The 19,900-nt window shown below is 34.3% G+C and overlaps 1 protein-coding gene across 3 annotated transcripts in view; it reads left to right on the forward strand.

Annotated features, from left to right (window-relative positions):
* MTX2 (metaxin 2) overlaps positions 1-16,652 on the forward strand; it is a 62,910-nt gene extending 46,258 nt beyond the window's left edge. For all 3 annotated transcript variants that reach the window (XM_024732891.1, XM_024732892.1, XM_024732894.1), the window contains 6 exons: positions 4,615-4,691; positions 5,951-6,043; positions 6,551-6,589; positions 6,975-7,100; positions 8,314-8,390; positions 16,194-16,652. In XM_024732891.1, the coding sequence (XP_024588659.1) occupies positions 4,615-4,691; positions 5,951-6,043; positions 6,551-6,589; positions 6,975-7,100; positions 8,314-8,390; positions 16,194-16,368 (587 nt within the window). In that variant the 3' untranslated portion in view covers positions 16,369-16,652. The remainder of the gene's footprint in view (positions 1-4,614; positions 4,692-5,950; positions 6,044-6,550; positions 6,590-6,974; positions 7,101-8,313; positions 8,391-16,193) is intronic.
* The last annotated feature ends 3,248 nt before the right edge of the window (positions 16,653-19,900 follow it).

Below are 19,900 nucleotides of genomic sequence, written 5' to 3' on the forward strand. Positions count from 1 at the left end.
AGAAGAGAGATTGTGGAATAATTAAATTAACATGTCATAGATCTGAATGTCTTTGGTTTCTGATTCCTTTTGTTTCATTTTAAGTTTTTAAGTTACTTTTTCTTATTAAGGTTTTAGCCTTTCTGCTATTTTTTATAATCAGTATTGCCTTTTCTGTGTATCATATATTAGTAGATTAAGGTACAGTTTTAAATAAACATGATTCAGGTAATTTTTAATATAAAAATATAGTGCCACCAAATCTGATAAATAAATAGAATTGGTATGGGTTATTATAATTATGGTTTTGCTGGAGCAATAATAACACATAGAACCACTGCTTTATGGATAAATTCGTTGAATATAACTGATTGGTACAAGTGTGTTACGTTGCTTTTTAGGGAGACATTTATCGATCTCTTTATTGTGGTGATAATTTAGGAATGACTTGGATCATTAGGAATGACATTTTTTTATCATAAACTCTTAAGGGTGGTAATAATTGTCAACAGCTGTGAAGACACCCTCTCTATACACACTGAAAATTCTATATGAATACCTCTACATTTATAGGTTTATGAATATACATTTTAAAAACGTTTCAATAAATGAATTTTTAGACTTATAAACATATACATCTTTTAGATCCTTGAAGGCTATTAATTGAATCATTTTGTTTTAAGTTTATACATAGGTTTTATAAACTTTATTGACTTCTGGTGAAATGAATTATATTGGGTTCTGTCCATCTTTTTCCTCTGTGTAGTCATACAAAGAGTGTAGATATACATATAAAAAGGTTAGTAATCTAATACTAAAGTTAATATCTTTGACAAATCAAGGAGAAGCCATATAGCTTATCCACCTATTTCCTAAAATGACTGTACTATATGTAGTCTGACCTAGGCAGTTATCCATCTTTATAGATTCTAGGAAAGACAAACATAAATAGTATAGAGACTACAATACATGCATATATACATATATGCATAGGAGAAGTCTCCCATAGGTAGATGAAAATGGCACTTTCTATTAAGGTAGTTAAATTTCATCGTCTCTAGTATTTCTTTTATCATATGATTTGGGTGACCATGGGAATGTGTTATATTTTATTTGCTTGTTTGATCTGGTTGTTGGTAGATTTTTAAAGCAGAGAACATCATGGAATAGTCAGAAGACCACTTGGCTAAGAGTTAGGAAATTTTTAGTCTAACCCTTCTGTGAATTTGTCACATGTTAACAGTTTTCTTGGGAAATTCACTTCTTTTCTTTGAGCCTCAGTGGCTTCATCTGTAATATGAGGTGGTTGCATTAGATGACATCCAAGGTCCTTTCTATTTCTAATATTCTCTGAATAAATAAACTTGCTTGGAAACATCTTGCTTTCTTTAAATATAAAATTTCCAAAAATGATTATTCTGCCTAAAATGAGAAGCAGGGCCTTTGGGGTTTTTTTTTATGACCTTTGATTGGTGCCAGAGAATAACTGTCTCACTCTGCTTTTGCCTGATCACCTCCAATAATAAGGATATAACACTGGCTCCACCTTAAGTCAGGCTAGTGACAGAAAACATTATTTACTTCTAATTTGTTGCCTTGATTTTTAAAAAAAGTTAATTAATTAATTAATTTTTTGGCTGCGTTGGGTCTTCGTTGCTGTGCATGGGCTTTCTCTAGTTGTGGTGAGCAGGGGCTACTCTTCATTGCGGTGCACGGGCTTCTCATTGTGGTGGCTTCTCTTGATGCGGAGCATGGGCTTTAGGCGCCTGAGCCTCAGTAGTTGTGGCACGTGGGCTCAGTATTTGTGGTTTGCGGGCTCTAGAGCGCAAGCTCAGTAGTTGTGGAATGTGGGCTTAGTTGCTCCATGGCATGTGAGATCTTCCTGGACCAGGGCTCAAACCTGTGTCCCCTGCATTGGCAGGTGGATTCTTATCCACTGCACCACCAGTAAGTCCCTTGTTGCCTTGATTTTTATTTATTTCTTTGTATTTAGAGATATATGAGTATTCAGTCGGCTACCCACACTGCTTCCCTGCTTCAGAATCTACAATGCGCAAAGTATTTTTAAGAAAAGAAATAAAATACAGGCATACCTTGAGATACTGTGGGGTTTGGTTCCAGACCAACACAGTAAAGTGAATATTGCAATAAAGTGAGTCACATGGATATTTTTGGTTTCCCGATGCATATAAAAGTTATGTTTACACTGTACTGTAGTCTGTTAAATGTGAGATAACATTGTGGCTAAAAAAACACTATACATATCTCCATTAGGAATATTTTATTGCTAAAAAATGCTAACCATCATCTGAGCCTTCAGTGAGTCAAAACCTTTTTGCTGGCGGAGGGTCTTACCTCCATATTGATGGCTGCTGGCTGATCAGGGTGGTGGTTGCTGAAGGTTGGGGTGGCTCTGGCCATTTCTTATTGTTTCTTTCATTCATTCATTCACTCATTGATTGATTGATTGATTGCTGCGTTGGGTCTTCGTTGCTGTGCGTGGACCCCCTCCAGTTGCGGTCAATGGGGGCCCCTCTTCGTTGTGGTGTGTGGGCTTCTCATTGCAGTGGCTTCCCTTGTTGCGGAGCTCGGGCTCTAGGTGTGTGGGCTTCAGTAGTTGTGGCACATGGCATCAGTAGTTGTGGCTCGCGGGCTGTAGAGTGTAAGCTCAGTAGCTGTGGCGCACGGGCTCAGTTGCTCTGCAGTACGTGGGATCTTCCCGGACCAGGTCTCGAACCCGTGTCCCGTGCATTGGCAGGCGGATTCTCAACCACTGTGCCACCAGGGAAGTCCCTGGCCATTTCTTAAAATAAGACAGCATTGAAGTTTGCCTTTTCGATTGACTCTTCCTTTCACAAACGATTTCTGTGTAGCATGGAATGCTGTTTGATAGCATTTTACCCACAGTAGAACGTCTTTCAGAATTGGAGTCAGTCCTCTCAAGCCCTGATGCTGTTTTATAAACTAAGTTTATGTAATATTCTAAATCCTTTGTTGTCATTTCAACAGTCTTCACAGCATCTTCACTAAGAGTAGATTTTATTTCAAGAAACCACTTTCTTTGCTCATCCATAAGAAGCAACTCCTCATCCTTTAAAGTTTTAAATTTATAACAAATATAATAATAATGAAAATGTTTAAAGTATTGTGAAAATTACCAAAATGTGATACAGAGACATAAAGTAAGCAAATGCTGTTGGAAAAATGGCACCAATACACTTACTCAATTCGGGGTTGCCACATAACCTTCAGTTTGTAAAAACACGCAATATCTGCAAAGCACAATAAAGCCAAGTACAATAAGGCAAGGTATGCCAGTATAAACTCTGTCTTCCAAGAACTCCAAACTGGATAATGAAAATGAGAAATATACTTTGATCTCAAAATGTACCACCACAAAATACTCTTCAGTCTAGACATTCATTCACAAATTGTTTTCATTCTCTGGTCATATTATCTCAGAGGACCTGCACTATTTCTATCAGTATAGTAGTTACAAAGATATTATCCCAAGTTAAAAAAGAGTATGATCTAATTCTTAATGCAGATAAGAAATTTTTTTCTTTTTTGAAAGATTTATAAAGCGGTAGAAAAAAGGAATGCAGAATTCAGTGTTTTTATATTGGTAAATGGAAATGTCTTCTAAATACCTCTGTTGAGTTGTATTCCAAAAGGCCTGCCTTTCCTTTGTAATGTCCTGTGGACGCAGATGAAGCTTTTGTTGGTGCTGTGCACCTCATCCATTACCCTCAGGCTGTCTAAGCCAGAGAGGAGTGAATCTCTTGAAAAGGACCACGAAGAAGCCAGCTGTTAGGGTGAACTCTATTTGAACTAGGTCTGACAAAGTTTCATCCTCTAGCATTTGAGGTAGACTTTATTGCTATTTGGAGATCGTCATCTCTGATCATTTCATCTATTATTAGTATTTAAAAAAATGAGATATTACTTTTTTAATGTGGCATTTATTTAGGGAAACCAGTTTTTGTAAGCATACTAATTCTTTTTTCCCCACATGTGTTGGGAGCATACTTTGTATTATAATTCATAAGCTAGCATACCTTCAAAGATTGTTATTGTCTTAATTCCTGAAATTTTTGAGTCAGATACATTTATTAATGCACCATTATGTGCTTAAACAATTGATCTGAATGGGTACCTGAGATTTGAAAGTAGTAGATGTAAAAAAAAAAATAAGCTTCATAAATGTAGCTTAAATATAGATTGATTCATTGTACTCTGAAGAGAAGGCCCAGTTTAATTTTTTCAGATCTATCAGTGGTCATGAACCAATGACTAGGCTTGGTTCATATAATTTGAATAATTAGTATTTACTGCTATATAGTGACTTATTAGTGTGTCTGACTTATTAGCTCTGAAAAGGGAATATTTTGATCTGTTATTACATATAAGAACTCTAGAAATGAATCTCCTTGTTTTTTTCTTTTGTTTTAAAATTAGTAATTAATGTTTAAAAATTTTTAGAATTTAATGTACACATTTAGCTATAATTTTCAAAAGTCATAGTGTTAGGAAACTGTGTATTAATAAAACATATCCCAGTTTTGTGTTGATTTCCTTTTTAGCACAAACTTTAATTTATGGAGAGTGTTTTCACATTTTTTTCCCCCTCAACAGGTAAAGTACCTTTTATTCACGTAGGAAATCAAGTAGTATCGGAACTTGGTCCAATAGTCCAATTCGTTAAAGCCAAGGTAATAAAAAAGATATTAAATGCATTTGATCACAGTTACTTTTAAGTAAGTCATTCATCATTCTTTAGGGTGTTGTAACATTTACGTTGATTTTAACCTAGTTTTACAAAATGCTGATATAAACTACCAGAGAAATATTTCTAAAGAGTAAGTTTTTTTCCCCCCATAATGTAAGTCAGTGGCAGAAGAGGCCATTTGATCTTTACAAAGTGATAGATAATTTTCTAACTCATGCTTAAGAGTATTTTGGTCACAAATGAAAACTCTTCATTGTTGTAAAATATCAGGTTAACCTTTGAGAAGGGAGTTATAGAATATGTTTAAAAAGTTGAATGTATCAATGCTAATTTACCCATTTGAATTATTATTTAGTTTAGATTTTAATAGTTATCAAAGAACAATCTCCATTAACATTTTGGGGAGCATGCTTCCAGAATTTTTTTTTGCATATGTAGAAAAATACAGGTCATACTGTTATGTATTATTTTGCAACCTGCCTTTTAAAATCATCAATGTGTTTTGAAATTCTTCCATTTAATGACTATAGATATATGTTATCCTTTTAAATTGTTGTATAATATTCTATCATATGGATGTATTATAATTTATTTAAGTCTTTATTGATGGACACTGAAGTTGTTGCCAATTTTCTGCTGTTATTGAGTGCTAATACAAATATTCTTGTACATACACCTTTGTACACTCGTTAAATTATCTCCTTAGGATAAATTCCTAAGAGTGATAATACAGTGTTATAGGGTATGTATTTTAAAAATCTTACAACTAAAGCTTATACTATTTTATGCATCTACTCATTACTATACTGTATTAGAATTTAAAAATTAGTGTCTATTTGCCTATCCTTTACTAATAACATTTAAAAAAATCTTTGGCCACTTTATAAGTAACACATGTCAATCTTTGGAATTTATTTTATTACTAAAAAGGTTAGTCTCTTAAAAACAACAAGGTTTACTGGCCATCGCTCTTTTCTTCTTTTGTGAAATAATAATGTAATTTTGTCTCTTGAAAGATACATTTTTATAATGACAAGTAAATACTTCTTATTAATATTTTGTAGTGATAGCAAAGTATTATTTTTTTACATAAAATAATTATGTTTTAGGGGGCATTTTGGAAATGAATCCATTGGACATTTGCAGTAAAACATTGATGTTGTATTACTTGGTAGTAAGATAACTGAAAGTTTTTGTATATTTAATATGATGCTCTTTTAAAGTTTTTTAAATTCCCTTTAGGGCCATTCTCTTAGTGATGGGCTGGATGAAGTCCAAAAAGCAGAAATGAAAGCCTACATGGAATTAGTCAACAATATGCTGTTGACTGCAGAGGTATAATAGAAGATAATAGGCCTTGAAAATAAGCTTTTTCTCTCATAAAAGATCATGTTTCTTATGGGTTATGTTAAAGTTACTGAAAAATAGGAAAGCAGTCAAGCCACTTCTAGGGCTAGTGTCGTTACCCAAATAATTTGATCATTATCATTGAACAAGTTGCCTGATATTATCATTTCTAGTTTTTCTGTTTGTAAACAGGAGTGACTCTTGCCCACTCATTATTTTATTTTGGTCTTGTGAAATTCACTTAAATGGTATCTGTAAAATACTTTAATGGCATTTAGAGATGTATTCTATGAATAAGAAATATTTTTATAGGTACCACCATTAAGTTTAATAATTCTATGTAGCAACATTAGCCAAGAAAAAACAAAAACAGCCCTCACATATGTGACTTTTATGACGTTGGCTTATAAAAAATTACCCTGGCGAGAAGTAACTTTCTTTATCCATTTTCTCTTTGGTACTTTAAAGTTTTGGTGACTGTTTTTTTTTTCCTAGTTGTATCTTCAGTGGTGTGATGAAGCTACTGTAGGGGAGGTGAGTGGTTCTGCAACATTTATCTTAATTAAAATTTAATGAAAAAACACTTTTGCTCAGAATCATAAGTCCCTGCTCATAAATGAAACATTGTGGTTTATACCATTAGTGATATAGTTTTTCACTTTAATTTTGCTTGCACATACATTTTAGGGAAGCTGTGTGTCATTGTTTGATATAACTGGTTGCAGAGTATGTGAAAGTTTATATATTTTTAAAGAGAATGGTTTAAAATTTTAATTTTTAGATTGCAAGCTATGTTTTGTTTTATTTTTTCAGATTGCTCTGTTTGTGGTCTCTGGAAATATATTTCCCTTAGAATTTTATTTGTGAAAACAGGCTATGTCTTTAGAATCATGTTTTTAACATAATTTTTTTGCTTTAGATCACTCATGCTAGGTATGGATCTCCTTACCCTTGGCCTCTGAATCATATTTTGGCCTATCAGAAACAGTGGGAAGTCAAACGTAAGATGAAAGCTATTGGATGGGGTAACAAGACTCTGGACCAGGTCAGTTCAGATTGAAGTTGGTAAAACCCTCAACTTTAATACATAAAGAAAAACGATTTTTAATTGTTGGTCCTTTAAAAAAATCCCAGGGGACTTCCTGGCGGTCCAGTGGTTAAGACTCTGCGCTTCCAATGCAGGGGGTGCCAGTTCCATCCCAGGTCGGGGAGCTAAGATCCCACATGCTGCGTGGCGCAGCCAAAAAAAGAAACAAACTCCCAACATAATAAAAAAAAATTAACATTTGCTCTTATTTTCTCTGACATGAAGTACTTTTTTGTTTTATAAAAATCACACATGCTTATTGTAAAACAAATTATGTAATACCAAAAACTTCAAAAACGGAATAAAAGTTGGCTGGAATCCTACCATCTAGAAATTGCCACTGTTAACTATATGGAGAACATTCTTCTAGGTGTCTCTTAATAACATTTTCTTTAAATGAGGTCATAGTATAACTGCCACTCTATAACCTAATTTTTTTTATCCATTCAGCAATACATTGTGGACATTTTTTTATGCCAATAAATATAGATCTGCTGCATCAGGGCTTAAAAAGAAAAACCCAACCCTGTTAGATGCAGTGCTTAATATACCTGCTTTTCTTTGGTCTTAAATTTACTGAAGTAGCAAAATTATAAAAATATATATCTTGTCAAGGTCATGAGTTTGAGCATCATTAAGCTAATTAATGTCTCATTTTCAAGGATACCCCTAGTCCTAGTCAGCCAACTCATTGATGTGTGCCATTGGCCACAAGGGGGATTGGGTAAATGAATAGGGATGGAGTAAATAAAATCTATTTCCACTAGTGGGAAAACAATTCAAATGATTTTTACTCATGGTAGGTCAGCAGTGTCATCTTTATGAAGCAGATTTTTTAATATATGTGAAGTCATTTGATTATATGGATTCAGGAAAACATTTTTGTAGGGAGTAGAGTTTTGAGATAAAAACTTTCTTGATCATAATCCTTATAAGTAACTTAAATGTACTTGTATTTAAAGGAAATTTGCTCTCAAAATTTCTCCCTGTTTCTTGTATAGAAATTATTACGTATGTTCTCTATGTGGTCTATGGTCTGATTTAAATATACTATAAATGGTTACCTAAATTTATATTTTTATTATAAACTATGATACATGTTAAGTTTTAGACACATTTTATTGCTTTGCTAATTTAAATATTTTTCTCTGGGGTCTGTTGCTTGTGTTAGGTCTTAGAAGATGTAGACCAGTGCTGTCAAGCTCTTTCTCAAAGACTGGGAACACAACCGTATTTCTTCAATAAGCAGTAAGAATTTATTCTTTTTAGTTAGTTTCTTTTCTATATTATTATTTTATCATACATGTCGTATCAAACATTTTATCATAGAGGAATTGTTTTATCAAGAAATATTTATAAAAAGATTTAGTTATATTAAAGTTCATTTTTGCATTCATTAACCATTTAATTTCTTGGGTGTCAGGCATAGCACTAGCTTCTGGGAGACCAAGATTTCTAAAATGCACTGCTAGCTATTAAGAATTTTCTCCTGAGGGTAGACAATGTAAACCAGTCATTATTGTGTGATATGATAGAGGTTCTACTAGAGGTAGTTCAAGGTGCTTTGTATGGAACTATGACATCTTAACAAAATCTGAGCTTGCAAACTACTATTAAAACGTGAAGTGTAGCCATACTTGTCTGTATAGGATGATACCCTGAGGACTAGAAAAGTGAATAAAACTAAACTGTAAACAATATTGTTGGATGGACAAACATTATTATGAACTTTTCTTTTAAAATTTAATGAAAATATTTGTAAAGCATAGAAATAATTGTGAAGGATGTAGATTAAATATATGTATGTGTATATATGTAAATTGAGTAATTCATGTTTTATTAGGACAGAATTTTTTTGTAATTTGGAAAATAATATCTAACGTAGGCAAAGAATGAATTTTCCTTTTTTTTTAAAGTTACAATTTTAGTATATCAGAATCAGCTATCCTGTGATCCAGTTTAAGATGGGTTTAAATTAGCATTTTAACCTCATTGGTTTGCTTAGAATTCTAATCTTTTCTTGGCTTTTTAATAAAAATCTCTTGACTTTTAGATTGATAATTAAAAAATTTTTTTTTTTATTTTTCATTTTTTGGGGTACACGGGCCTCTCACTGCTGTGGCCTCTCCCGTTGCGGAGCACAGGCTCCGGACGCACAGACTCAGCGGCCATGGCTCACGGGCCCAGCCGCTCTGCGGCATGTGGGATATTCCCAGACCGGGGCACGAACCCATGTCCCCTGCATCGGCAGGTGGACTCTCAACCACTGTGCCACCAGGGAAGCCCTAGATTGATAATTTTTAAAAAGGTTTATTTGTTATTATTTATTACATCTTCATAGGCATTCATCTATAGCTATATCAGACATCTTTTGGTAGAGATGTTAATATTTGTAGCAAAAATGACTATGGTGATAGCGTGGAAATATTAAAGTTATATTAATGTATGTGCTATACAACTGATATTAAAATAAAATTGGGCTCTGTTGATCTTTGAAGCAGAAAGGTCATAGAGTTCAAACCATGAAATACTGGTAGGTAAAGTTTCTACAGCTATGTTCTTATTTCTAGTGATGTTTGCTATGCTGATTCTAGTTGTTTAGTCTCTAATGCAAAAGAAAGGTATCAAAATGTTAGTATTATGTAGTCCCCTTTCTTTCTGATATAGGAATTCTTAGGAGCTGAAAAGCTCAGAAGGGGTGCATTTTATTGTTTGAAGTGCATCACTCTGTTTTAGGAGTTAGTTTTGTTATGTACCCTGTCTCCATGGGAAGCCAGGATAATAGATCTAACTTATTTTTCTCCTCATTGAAACTCAGTGTCAAACAGTTAGTAACCAGGTATCATTTGGCATGGGATTCAGTGGAAATATCAAAAAATATTTTTCTTCATAAGGGTATAATTATTATTATTTTTAACAACTTTATTGGAGTATAATTGCTTTACAATGGTGTGTTAGTTTCTGCTTTATAACAAAGTGAATCAGCTATACATATACATATATCCCCATATCTCCTCACTATTGCATCTCCCTCGCATCTTCCCTATCCCACCCCTCTCGGTGGTCACAAAACACCGAGCTATTTTACACTACCAAATGTAAAATAGATAGCTAGTAGGAAGCAGCTGCATAGCCCAGGGAGATAAGCTCGGGTATAATTATTTTTAAACTTGTAATGAAAAATTCAAAATTTAGAATAGGTACAAAAACAAATGAGAAACTGTTTAACTGGTATGAAGATGTAGGTTTTTGAAATAATTTTACCTTATATGAGACTTAGATAAACATTTTTATGATTGAAGTATAGAATAGTTTTAATTTTTAGTTTTAATTTTACCCAGTTGTTTAATATTAAAATTTATTTCCCTGTGTATCCTCTCCTTACCCTCTAAAATTAGAATCAGCTTTTCTTCTAGCTTACCTACTAGACATGTTGAGAGGCCTCATGAAAGAAACTCAGTAGCTTTACTTGATGTGAGAAAGGGAAAGATAGTTGAGGGAGATCTTGCAGCAAGAATAGTAATTGGGAAATGAGGGCAAAGAAGCTAAATGGTGGAAAGGAAAAAGGAAAGCGAATTTGAAAAAAATTAGAAATAATACAAAGTAGATACTAACAATTGTCCTTTTTATCTTTCATAATATATAGTTGGTAGCTTTTAAATATTTAAATCATATTTCTAAAATGCAACTCAAACAAAATCTGTGTTATCTGTTGTATCTGTGATCTTGCTGATGTGATATCTGTTAAGACACCTACACAAAGACTGGGTAATTTATTCCCTTTCACCTGGTGAGTGGATTTGGAATAAAAAACCAGAACTGTTCTTGAAGTGATATTTTCATGTTACCTTTTTAGTAAAGGGGAAGAAGAAGAAAAAAATAATTTTTCTAAATGTAATCAGAATAGAAAGAGTTAATACTACTCCAAAGCATTTATGAGCTCCTTGAGGGTTTGTGTTTTCCAAACAAAACCTATTAGAGGAAGCTCAGTAAATGTTGGTTAAGACTAGATTAAATTGAATGAGAAATTGGAAAAGGAGTTAGGTTTGAAAAAGAAAAAATACTGCTATTAACCATTAAGTAAATGGTAAAATTTGAAAATATACCTTCATATACTGATAGGAAAGTATTTTGAAGAAATGATGCAAAAATTATACTTGGGAACCTTAAGAAAAATTTCGGGGGGTAATGGGATTTCATTGAAGTTTATTCAATTGAGAAATCACTAGTTAAGAAAATTAAGGGGAAATTGCTCAAAAATATCCAAAAGCAAAATATAGCAAAGTTGATGGCAAGGGGCTTGATTTACAAATTTGAATGATAGTCCTAAAGATCAGTGATTGATACATAAAGAAAGGATATGTAGATTATTTCTGTTAGTATGAAGAAATGACAAGTTAATAGTATAATGGGAAAGAAAAATTGGGGAACATTCAGACAAAATTAATGTTTTTGAAACTAGACGGTGAAACGTATCAGAAAGAGAGAAATAAATATGGAACCATAATAATTGAAGGAAAAGATAAGTACAAAAAAATTTTTAGTGGGAAAGGTTAAGAAAACACTCGCATTTTATGGTACCGTTTTTATTTTGATATTCAAATGAAAGAATAGTAGATAATCGGTGGATGTTAGCTGAACCTATTGTGGCAACGATTTTACTATATACTTATGTAAATCAAACCATCATGTTGTACACCTTAAACTTATATAGTGATGTATGTTAATTGTCAATAAAACTGGAAAAAATAAGAATAGTATGTTATTTGTCAATAAAACTGGAAAAAATAAGAACAGTAGGTAACCAACAGAAATGTGGAAAAAATGATAATGCAAGATGAGAAGGCAACAATGTGAAAGTTGTTGAAGGTCTTAGGAGGAGAGTTGCTATCTATATCCAAATTACAATCTACAAACGACTTAGTAAGCAGAAGGGTGGAAATGTTATGTTTTCTCTCCATATTGTATAGAAAAGGTAATTAAAACTGGAGGTACATGAAATCTTGGCTTGATTAAACAATTCAGTGGAAGTATTGGCTAAAGTGTAATTTTTTGTCCTTGTCTCTCATAGGAGTTGCAAATATTTTTCTGAGCTTATTTTAAAAGTCAGGTTTATCGTGGCATAATTTACAAAAAGTAAAATTGACGCTTTTATGTGCATAGTTCTGTGAGTTTTAGCAGTGGTATACAGTTGTGTCCCCATTACCACAGTGTACTTTTTTTTTAAAAAATATATTTTTGGCTGTGTTGGGTCTTTGTTGCTGCGTACAGGCTTTCTCTAGTTGGGGCGATCAGGGGGCTACTCTTTGTTGCAGTGCGTGGGCTTCTCATTGCAGTGGTTTCTCTTGTTGTGGAGCACGGGCTCTAGGCGCGTGGGCTTCAGTAGTTGTGGCATGCGGGCTCAGTAGTTGCGCCTCATGGGCTCTAGAGCGCGGGCTCAGTAGTTCTGGCTCATGGGCTTAGTTGCTCCGCGGCATGTGGGATCCTCCTGGACCAGGGCTCGAACCCGTGTCCCCTGCATTGGCAGGCGGATTCTTAACCACTGCGTCACCAGGGAAGCCCACAGTTTACTTTTTAAAAAGAAAGAAGTGTGGGAATTGATAACATATATGTCAGAGTCAACTAATATAAGTAGTTGCTGAAATTTGTAAGGATTACAAAAAATATGCATTAAGTTATGTGTGTGTTTTGTTTGACTTAGTATAGTGTATTCTACTTCCTGTTAGATGTTCTAAAAGTAATTTGTCACGAAGTTGCTATCTTTAGGTAACATCAGATCAGTTTTTGTATGCTCATTACCCTACATAATTCAGCACCTTTTGAGTTACGTGGATGTATATTTGAAGCAAATAATATTTTGACCACTTCAGGGGTACTTCTAGACTACTCTGGTTTGAACATACCTTCATACCTGAGCTCATTCAGAGCCTTCCCTTATTGATAAAAGATGCCCATCTACCCTACTGGAAGTTGCATCAGGGAATATATTCACCTTTTTTTAGGCTCTAGTACAAGAAGCAGAGGGTAGTTAATCCTAAATAAGGATTAGGAAAATAAATCCTAAATTGGTAAGATACACGTTTTAAGAAATATGTTTAGGGATCTGGAAGAGTTGGTGTTTATATTACTTCTCACAAAGTGCCTCAGCTCAATATTTATCCACCTTCTACATCCTTGGGTTTTTTCAGGTATCCATTTGTTATTGATTCTTCATCTGTAATGCTAGGATCATGGTGCTATTAAGTCCCAGGACACTTGTGATTTTTTTAAACTATCCTATTGACTACCCTCTTAAACATGGCCATAAATTGCACATTTGACTTTGATTAATACTTCATGAATGTGTCAAAAGAGGGAAGGCTTTGGAAGAATGTGAATAACTACTATTGAAAAATTAAATATCCTATACAACTTAGGCAGGATGCTTTCTTTCTCTTTCGTGTATTCATTCAGCAAATAACCATTCAGTTCCTTAGATACTTTGCTAAGAACTGGGGTTATAAAGATATATGCAGTGTTATCTTTAGAGAACTTAGAGTATAATGGGGGAAACATTAAGTAAACAGTTATAGTATGGTATGAGAAGTACTTCACCTTTTTATCGATTCATTAAACACATATTTATTGAGAACCTACTTTGGGCCAGGCATTGTTGCAGGTGTTGGGGACACAGCAGGAAACAAGTAGACTATGTCCTGGTAGAAAGAGATAGACAGTTAAAAACAAATATTAGATAGTTTTAAGTGCCATATAGAGAATTAAAATAGAATCACATCACAATAAGCGGCTATATGTCCACTTTAGTTTGAGTGGTCAGGGGACGCTGACCACTCAAACTAAGATGTGATATTTAAGTTGTATTCTGAAAAACAAGGAGGAGCCAGCAGTATGAAGTCAAGGGCAGGGTGTTCCAGGCAGCAGGAATAGTTGGGTCAAGGCCCTAAGATTGGCTAGAGTTTATGTTCAAATGGAAGAAGCAAAACCATTTATGGTTGTGTGTAGAGAATGGTAGGAGATGAGGCTGAAGAGGTAAACAGGAGCCAGATCTTCTAAGATTTGTATGTTTCGGATAAGGAGTTTGGCATGTTAGTGTAAGTGGAGTGGAAATTCATTCCAATGTTTTATGCTTGGAGGAGATACAGATAAGTGGTGGCATTCAGGACATATTTTGGTGGTTGTGTCTCACCAGGCTTGCTAATGGATATGGGAAGGTAAGAGAAAGAGAGGACTGAAGAGTAACTCAGATTTTTGGCTTGAACAGGTGGTGGGTAGTGGTGACTTTTATTTTGGGAAGATGAGGGGACAAGCAGGTTTGAGATGCTTATTCAACATTCAAGTGGAATTGTTATATAGGCCTTTGAATGTATGATTCTGGACTTTAGGGGAGAGATTCAGATTGGAGATAAATATTTTAGGAATTAGTGGCATGAAGAGATACAAAGCCATGCAACTATTAAAAGAAGTCATTCATCAGTGGCGATCAAGGCCACATAGCTAGTAAGTGACAGAATTAGGATTTGACGGACCCCCAAATCTGTTTTGCCAAACCGGATTACTGCAAATATTTTTACAGTTTAGGTCGACTAATATGTTTTCTCAGTAACTTTTTCACTGTAGGGCTGACAGCAATAATTAGTTTATAATAGTGATGGTATTTTCTCCTTTTAGTAATATTGTACTAGTACAGTACAATGAGGGGGCTCAGGGTGCTGACCCTTTGCTGCAGCTGAAAATCCATGTATAACTTTACAGTCAGACCTCTGCATCTGTGGTTCTACATCTGCAGATTCAGTCCACCATGGATTGTGTAGTATTGTAGTACGTATTTATTGAAAAAAAACCTGCGTGTAAGTGGACCTTCACAGTTCAAACCAGTATTTTTTTTAATTAATTAATTAATTAATTAATTTTTGGCTGCGTTGGGTCTTTGTCGCTACGCACGAGCTTTCTCTAGTTGCAGCGAGTGGGGGCTACTCTTTGTTGCAGTGCGCGGGCTTCTCATTGCAGTGGCTTCTCTTGCTGCGGAGCACGGGCTCAGTAGTTGTGGCTCAGGGCTCTAGAGCACAGGCTCAGAGAGGTGTGGTGCATGGGCTTAGTTGTGGCTCACGGACTTAGTTGCTCCGCGGCATGTGAGATCCTCCCAGACAAGGGCTTGAACACTTGTCCCCTGCGTTGGCAGGTGGATTCTTAACCACTGCGCCACCAGGGAAGCCCTCAAACCAGTGTTGTTCAAGGGTCTACTGTAATTATTTTAATGTAATATAGATTGGTGATGTCCCATTTATAGACCGTTAGTAGCAAGGTAGATAAATTTCATCTTTTTGTTAGTAATATATAATTAAAGGGAAAGAAAACATAGAAAAAATTTTGTTGAAGCCATTCTTACATCTCCTTCAGAAATCTAAGTTTACTTTTAAAATGGTAAAATTAAAATTAAATCATGTTGTAATATGATGATCAGGTAATCAGGTATCATTCTGTTTTCCTAGCACCACAGTGAAATTCTCTGCTTTGACAGCATTTTGGTTATGCATCTACAAAAGCACTTACTAAATTGTGTTGTGGTAATTTATGTTTTGTGTCCATGTCTTAGAATATCTTTCTTGCTTTTATATCTTTAGCGTCTGGCATAGTTCCTGGCACACTGGAGACCTGTTGTATATATTTAGTGAATAAATTAATGAATAAAATGAATATGATCATTTACACCAATATTATTATTATTTTAAGGTTACATACTATATAATTCCATTTGTATGACATTCTTTTTTTTTAATACCAATATTATTTTAACACATTTAAATGATGCTATTTAAAAAAGCAAGTCACACAACTAGCAAATCGTAGTTTAAAAGATCTTTTTTTCTTTCATATCTTATAACAGAAACTCCAATAAAATAGAATAAATTCTATCAAGTTGGGGTAGGATTTATTGCTTACATGACTTTTTTTCTTTTAAATAGATGAATAAAGTGTTTAAAAAAATAGTATATAGTCTACCGTACAAGTTAAACACTGTTCATGTTACTCTCATTTCTGCTTTTGTCTTAGGCCTACTGAACTAGATGCACTGGTATTTGGCCATCTGTACACCATTCTTACCACACAGTTGACCAATGATGAACTTTCTGAGAAGGTGAAAAACTATAGCAACCTCCTTGCTTTCTGTAGAAGAATCGAACAACACTATTTTGGTAAAGTCAGCTCATCCATCAGATTGTCTTAGAGTTATGTGTTAATTTAGTTATTATTTTTGAAAAGTTTAACTTTTGAAATATATGTTACTTGAATGATGTAATAGATAATGGTATCAGAATTTTAAAACCAAAAATACTGCTTTTCACAACCTCAAAACAAATTATGTAATGTATCGTATACCTTATACTGCTATTTGTGTATACATTAAAATAATTTTGAATGATTTCATTTGATATGTTGTACTCTATATCTTGAAATTTTTGGTTTCTTTGACACATGTATGCATATAAAAATAAAGCTCAAACAACTGTGTGGCCGGTGTATTTACTTTCTTTCCATCTTTCTGAAAGCTACTCTCTGAGCTTTATACATGGAATAAACAGTGTCTTTTCTTTTTTTTTTTTTTTTTTTTTTGTGGTACGCGGGCCTCTCACTGTTGTGGCCTCTCCCGTTGCGGAGCACAGGCTCCGGACGCGCAGGCTCAATGGCCATGGCTCAGGGGCCCAGCCACTCCACGGCATGTGGGATCTTCCCGGACCGGGGCACGAACCTGTGTCCCCTGCATCGGCAGGCAGACTCTCAACCACTGCGCCACCAGGGAAGCCCAACAGTGTCTTTTCTAAGGCAATAATTTGTGTTCCATACTCCCAAGATTACTTTGCTAGATGTAATGCATGGTAAACCTGGTCGTGGGATGAATGTTCTTAACAGTGAGCACTTAGAAAATGCGCATGATTACAAAGTGATTAAATCCTGGAACAGATTACCATTTAAGAGCATTTTTCTTATCTAAACTTTATTGAACTTAAAAACATTTTATCAGAGCAACTATAATTTACATTTGATAAAGGGATAAGTTTCAAGGACCTTATTTTTTTGAAACTTCTTTTTGGAGAAAATAATATTTTAATAATGCTGTTTTATTCCTTTTGTGGGGAAGGGAGGATAGATTTCACAGAAGTATCAATTTATACATAAGCATAAAAGATTATATGCTGTATTTCTTTCAATTTTTCTAATATTTTATATAAAGCCAGGGATGCTATAAAAGTCAGATGTACAAGTAATTTCTTGAAAATGTCTAGAATAGTAGTACTTCTATATTCCTTTTTATGTGCCAGACATTTTAACGCATTTAATCCTTAAAAAAACTATGAAGGTTATTATTCCCAGTTCACAGAAGAGGAAATGGAGACACAAAATGGGTAATACCTTGCCCAAGGTCATAGGGTTAGTAAATGGTAGAGTTGGAATTCAAACCTAGGTGTCTGGCATCTGTTTGGCTTTTAAAGAACACTACATTTTTTTTTTTTTAAGATTATAGATTTATACCTTATAAGGGATGTATTAGGTTCTCCTTAGCCCAAGTCCCACATAAACTTTGGGTGCTCCCTTTTGACTATAGTGCTATTTATTATTTTCCTGAACTAATTTTGTAATTTGTTTTATTATTAAAATAAAAAATTCCAAGTTACCTGTGCTTTTGTACAATTTTTATGACAGTTTTATTTTTTTGGTATGTATTTTTGTATGCTTGTTTTATACTGAATGATGCTCTTTTCATAATGCCATAGGGCTTCCCTGGTGGCACAGTGGTTGAGAGTCCGCCTGCCGATGCAGGGGACATGGGTTCGTGCCCCGGTCCGGGAAGATCCCACATGCCGTGGAGCAGCTGGGCCCGTGAGCCTTGGCCGCTGAGCCTGCACGTCCGGAGCCTGTGCTCCGCAATGGGAGAGGTCACAACAGTGAGAGGCCCGCGTACTGCAAAAGAAAAAAAAATGCCATAACGTTCATTTCATAGAACAAGTACCTTCTGTACTCAGTATATAAAATCTAGACTTTTTTCTTCGAGCTTTTTGGATATAAAGATAATACAACAACATGGGCTCTGATATTTTAATCTTAATCATTACAGCTGGCTGTATTATCTTAATATGAGAAACTTTGGCAGACAATGGTTGTTTATTCCAAGTTGAGATATTTACTCTTATTTAAGACTTACTGACTGTGGATCTCTTTGATAGAGGTCTTGTTTTTCTCTAGTGTTGAGTGAATCACCCTCAAAACAGAATGTCTTAAAAAGTAGAAAACTTGACATTCAGTTATGGTTATTTAATATCTGCTTTTATCTTTTAAATTTGGGTCCATCAAACCAAGTCACAGTAGCTAAAAATTACCACTGAAAAGCTAGTTTGCTGACCAAAGAGTTAAAGGTTTTGCTGCCAAAACACTTAGGTGTGTACTGAATTTTAAAGTAAGTAGCATGATTCCTTATTTAAATTAAAATTTAAGTCATAAGTAGTGAGAAACTTTAAATCAAGATGGGTATAGTCTACCCTGTCATTTGATGACTTCTGAATGATGTACATTGTTGGGTTTAAAATAACTACAGTCATCCAGGACCTCCCACAAATATCAAAATCTTTGGATGCTTAAGTCCCTCATATAAAATGGTACAGTATTTGCAATAACCTACACACATTCTCCCATATACTTTAAATCATCTCTAGATGACTTGTAAATGCCATGTAAATAGTTGTAAACACAATGTAAATAGTTGCTGGTGCGAGGCAAATTCAACTTTTGCTTTTTTGGAACTTCCTGGTTTTTTTTTTTTAAAAATATTTTAGGTACACAGTTGGTTGAATCTGCCGATGTGGAAATTGCAGATATGGAGGGTCAACTGTATCTTCTATAAAACCCTTTAGAAGCTCAACTTGTTACTTTTTTAATTGATTTGAATGTTGGATGAGTAGATACTGTATTAATTCATTTGGAACCCTAAATCCAGGAAAAGGAGAAATTATAAAATATGTCAATCTAAGAGACTAATATATTTTGATACCTTTTTGATGAATAGATAACAAGTAGTTTTCTTACTGTTTATGATTGTCATTTAGTGAGAATGGGTAAAAAGCAGTTGTACATTGAGATATTTCAAGATACTACATTCTAAAGTAAAATTTAAGATGATATAATTTTTTGCACTTACTTTACTTTCTTGTTTTAAAGTATTACAACCAGTTGCTTCTTATGAGATAATTTGTAAATTTCATTGAGTCAAAAGGAAATACTAAAAAGTTTGATTATATCTAGATCGATAGAAATATTTTCCTAATCTATTTTTAAGTTCCTAAGAATTGGGATCGGATTTCTATTTTTCTTTTTTTTTTACATTTTTATCAAATTATGGTAATTGAATTTGTCATAAGACTGTAGTAGAATCTCTGGGTATTTCTCCATTTTTTTGGCCACGCTGGCTTGTGAAATCTTAGTTCCCTGACCAGAGATTGAACCTGGGCCCTCAGCAGTGAAAGCACAGAGTCCTAACCACTGACTGCCAGGGAATTCCCAGTCTGAGTATTTCTACTTAGTCTTGTTTTCTGTGAATAGAAATAATTTTATTTAATACTTTATAATCGGTATGCCTTTTGCTTGTTTTGCCATATTGCAGTAGGACTTCCAGTACAGTGTTGAACAGGAGTAGTGAGAATGGACGTCTTTGCCTTATTCATGATCTCAGGAGGAAAGTATTCAGTCTTTCACCATTAAGTATAATT

This window comes from Neophocaena asiaeorientalis, unplaced genomic scaffold, assembly GCF_003031525.2.
Source record: "Neophocaena asiaeorientalis asiaeorientalis breed wild unplaced genomic scaffold, Neophocaena_asiaeorientalis_V1.1 scaffold96, whole genome shotgun sequence".
Classification (NCBI taxonomy): Eukaryota; Metazoa; Chordata; class Mammalia; order Artiodactyla; family Phocoenidae; genus Neophocaena; species Neophocaena asiaeorientalis.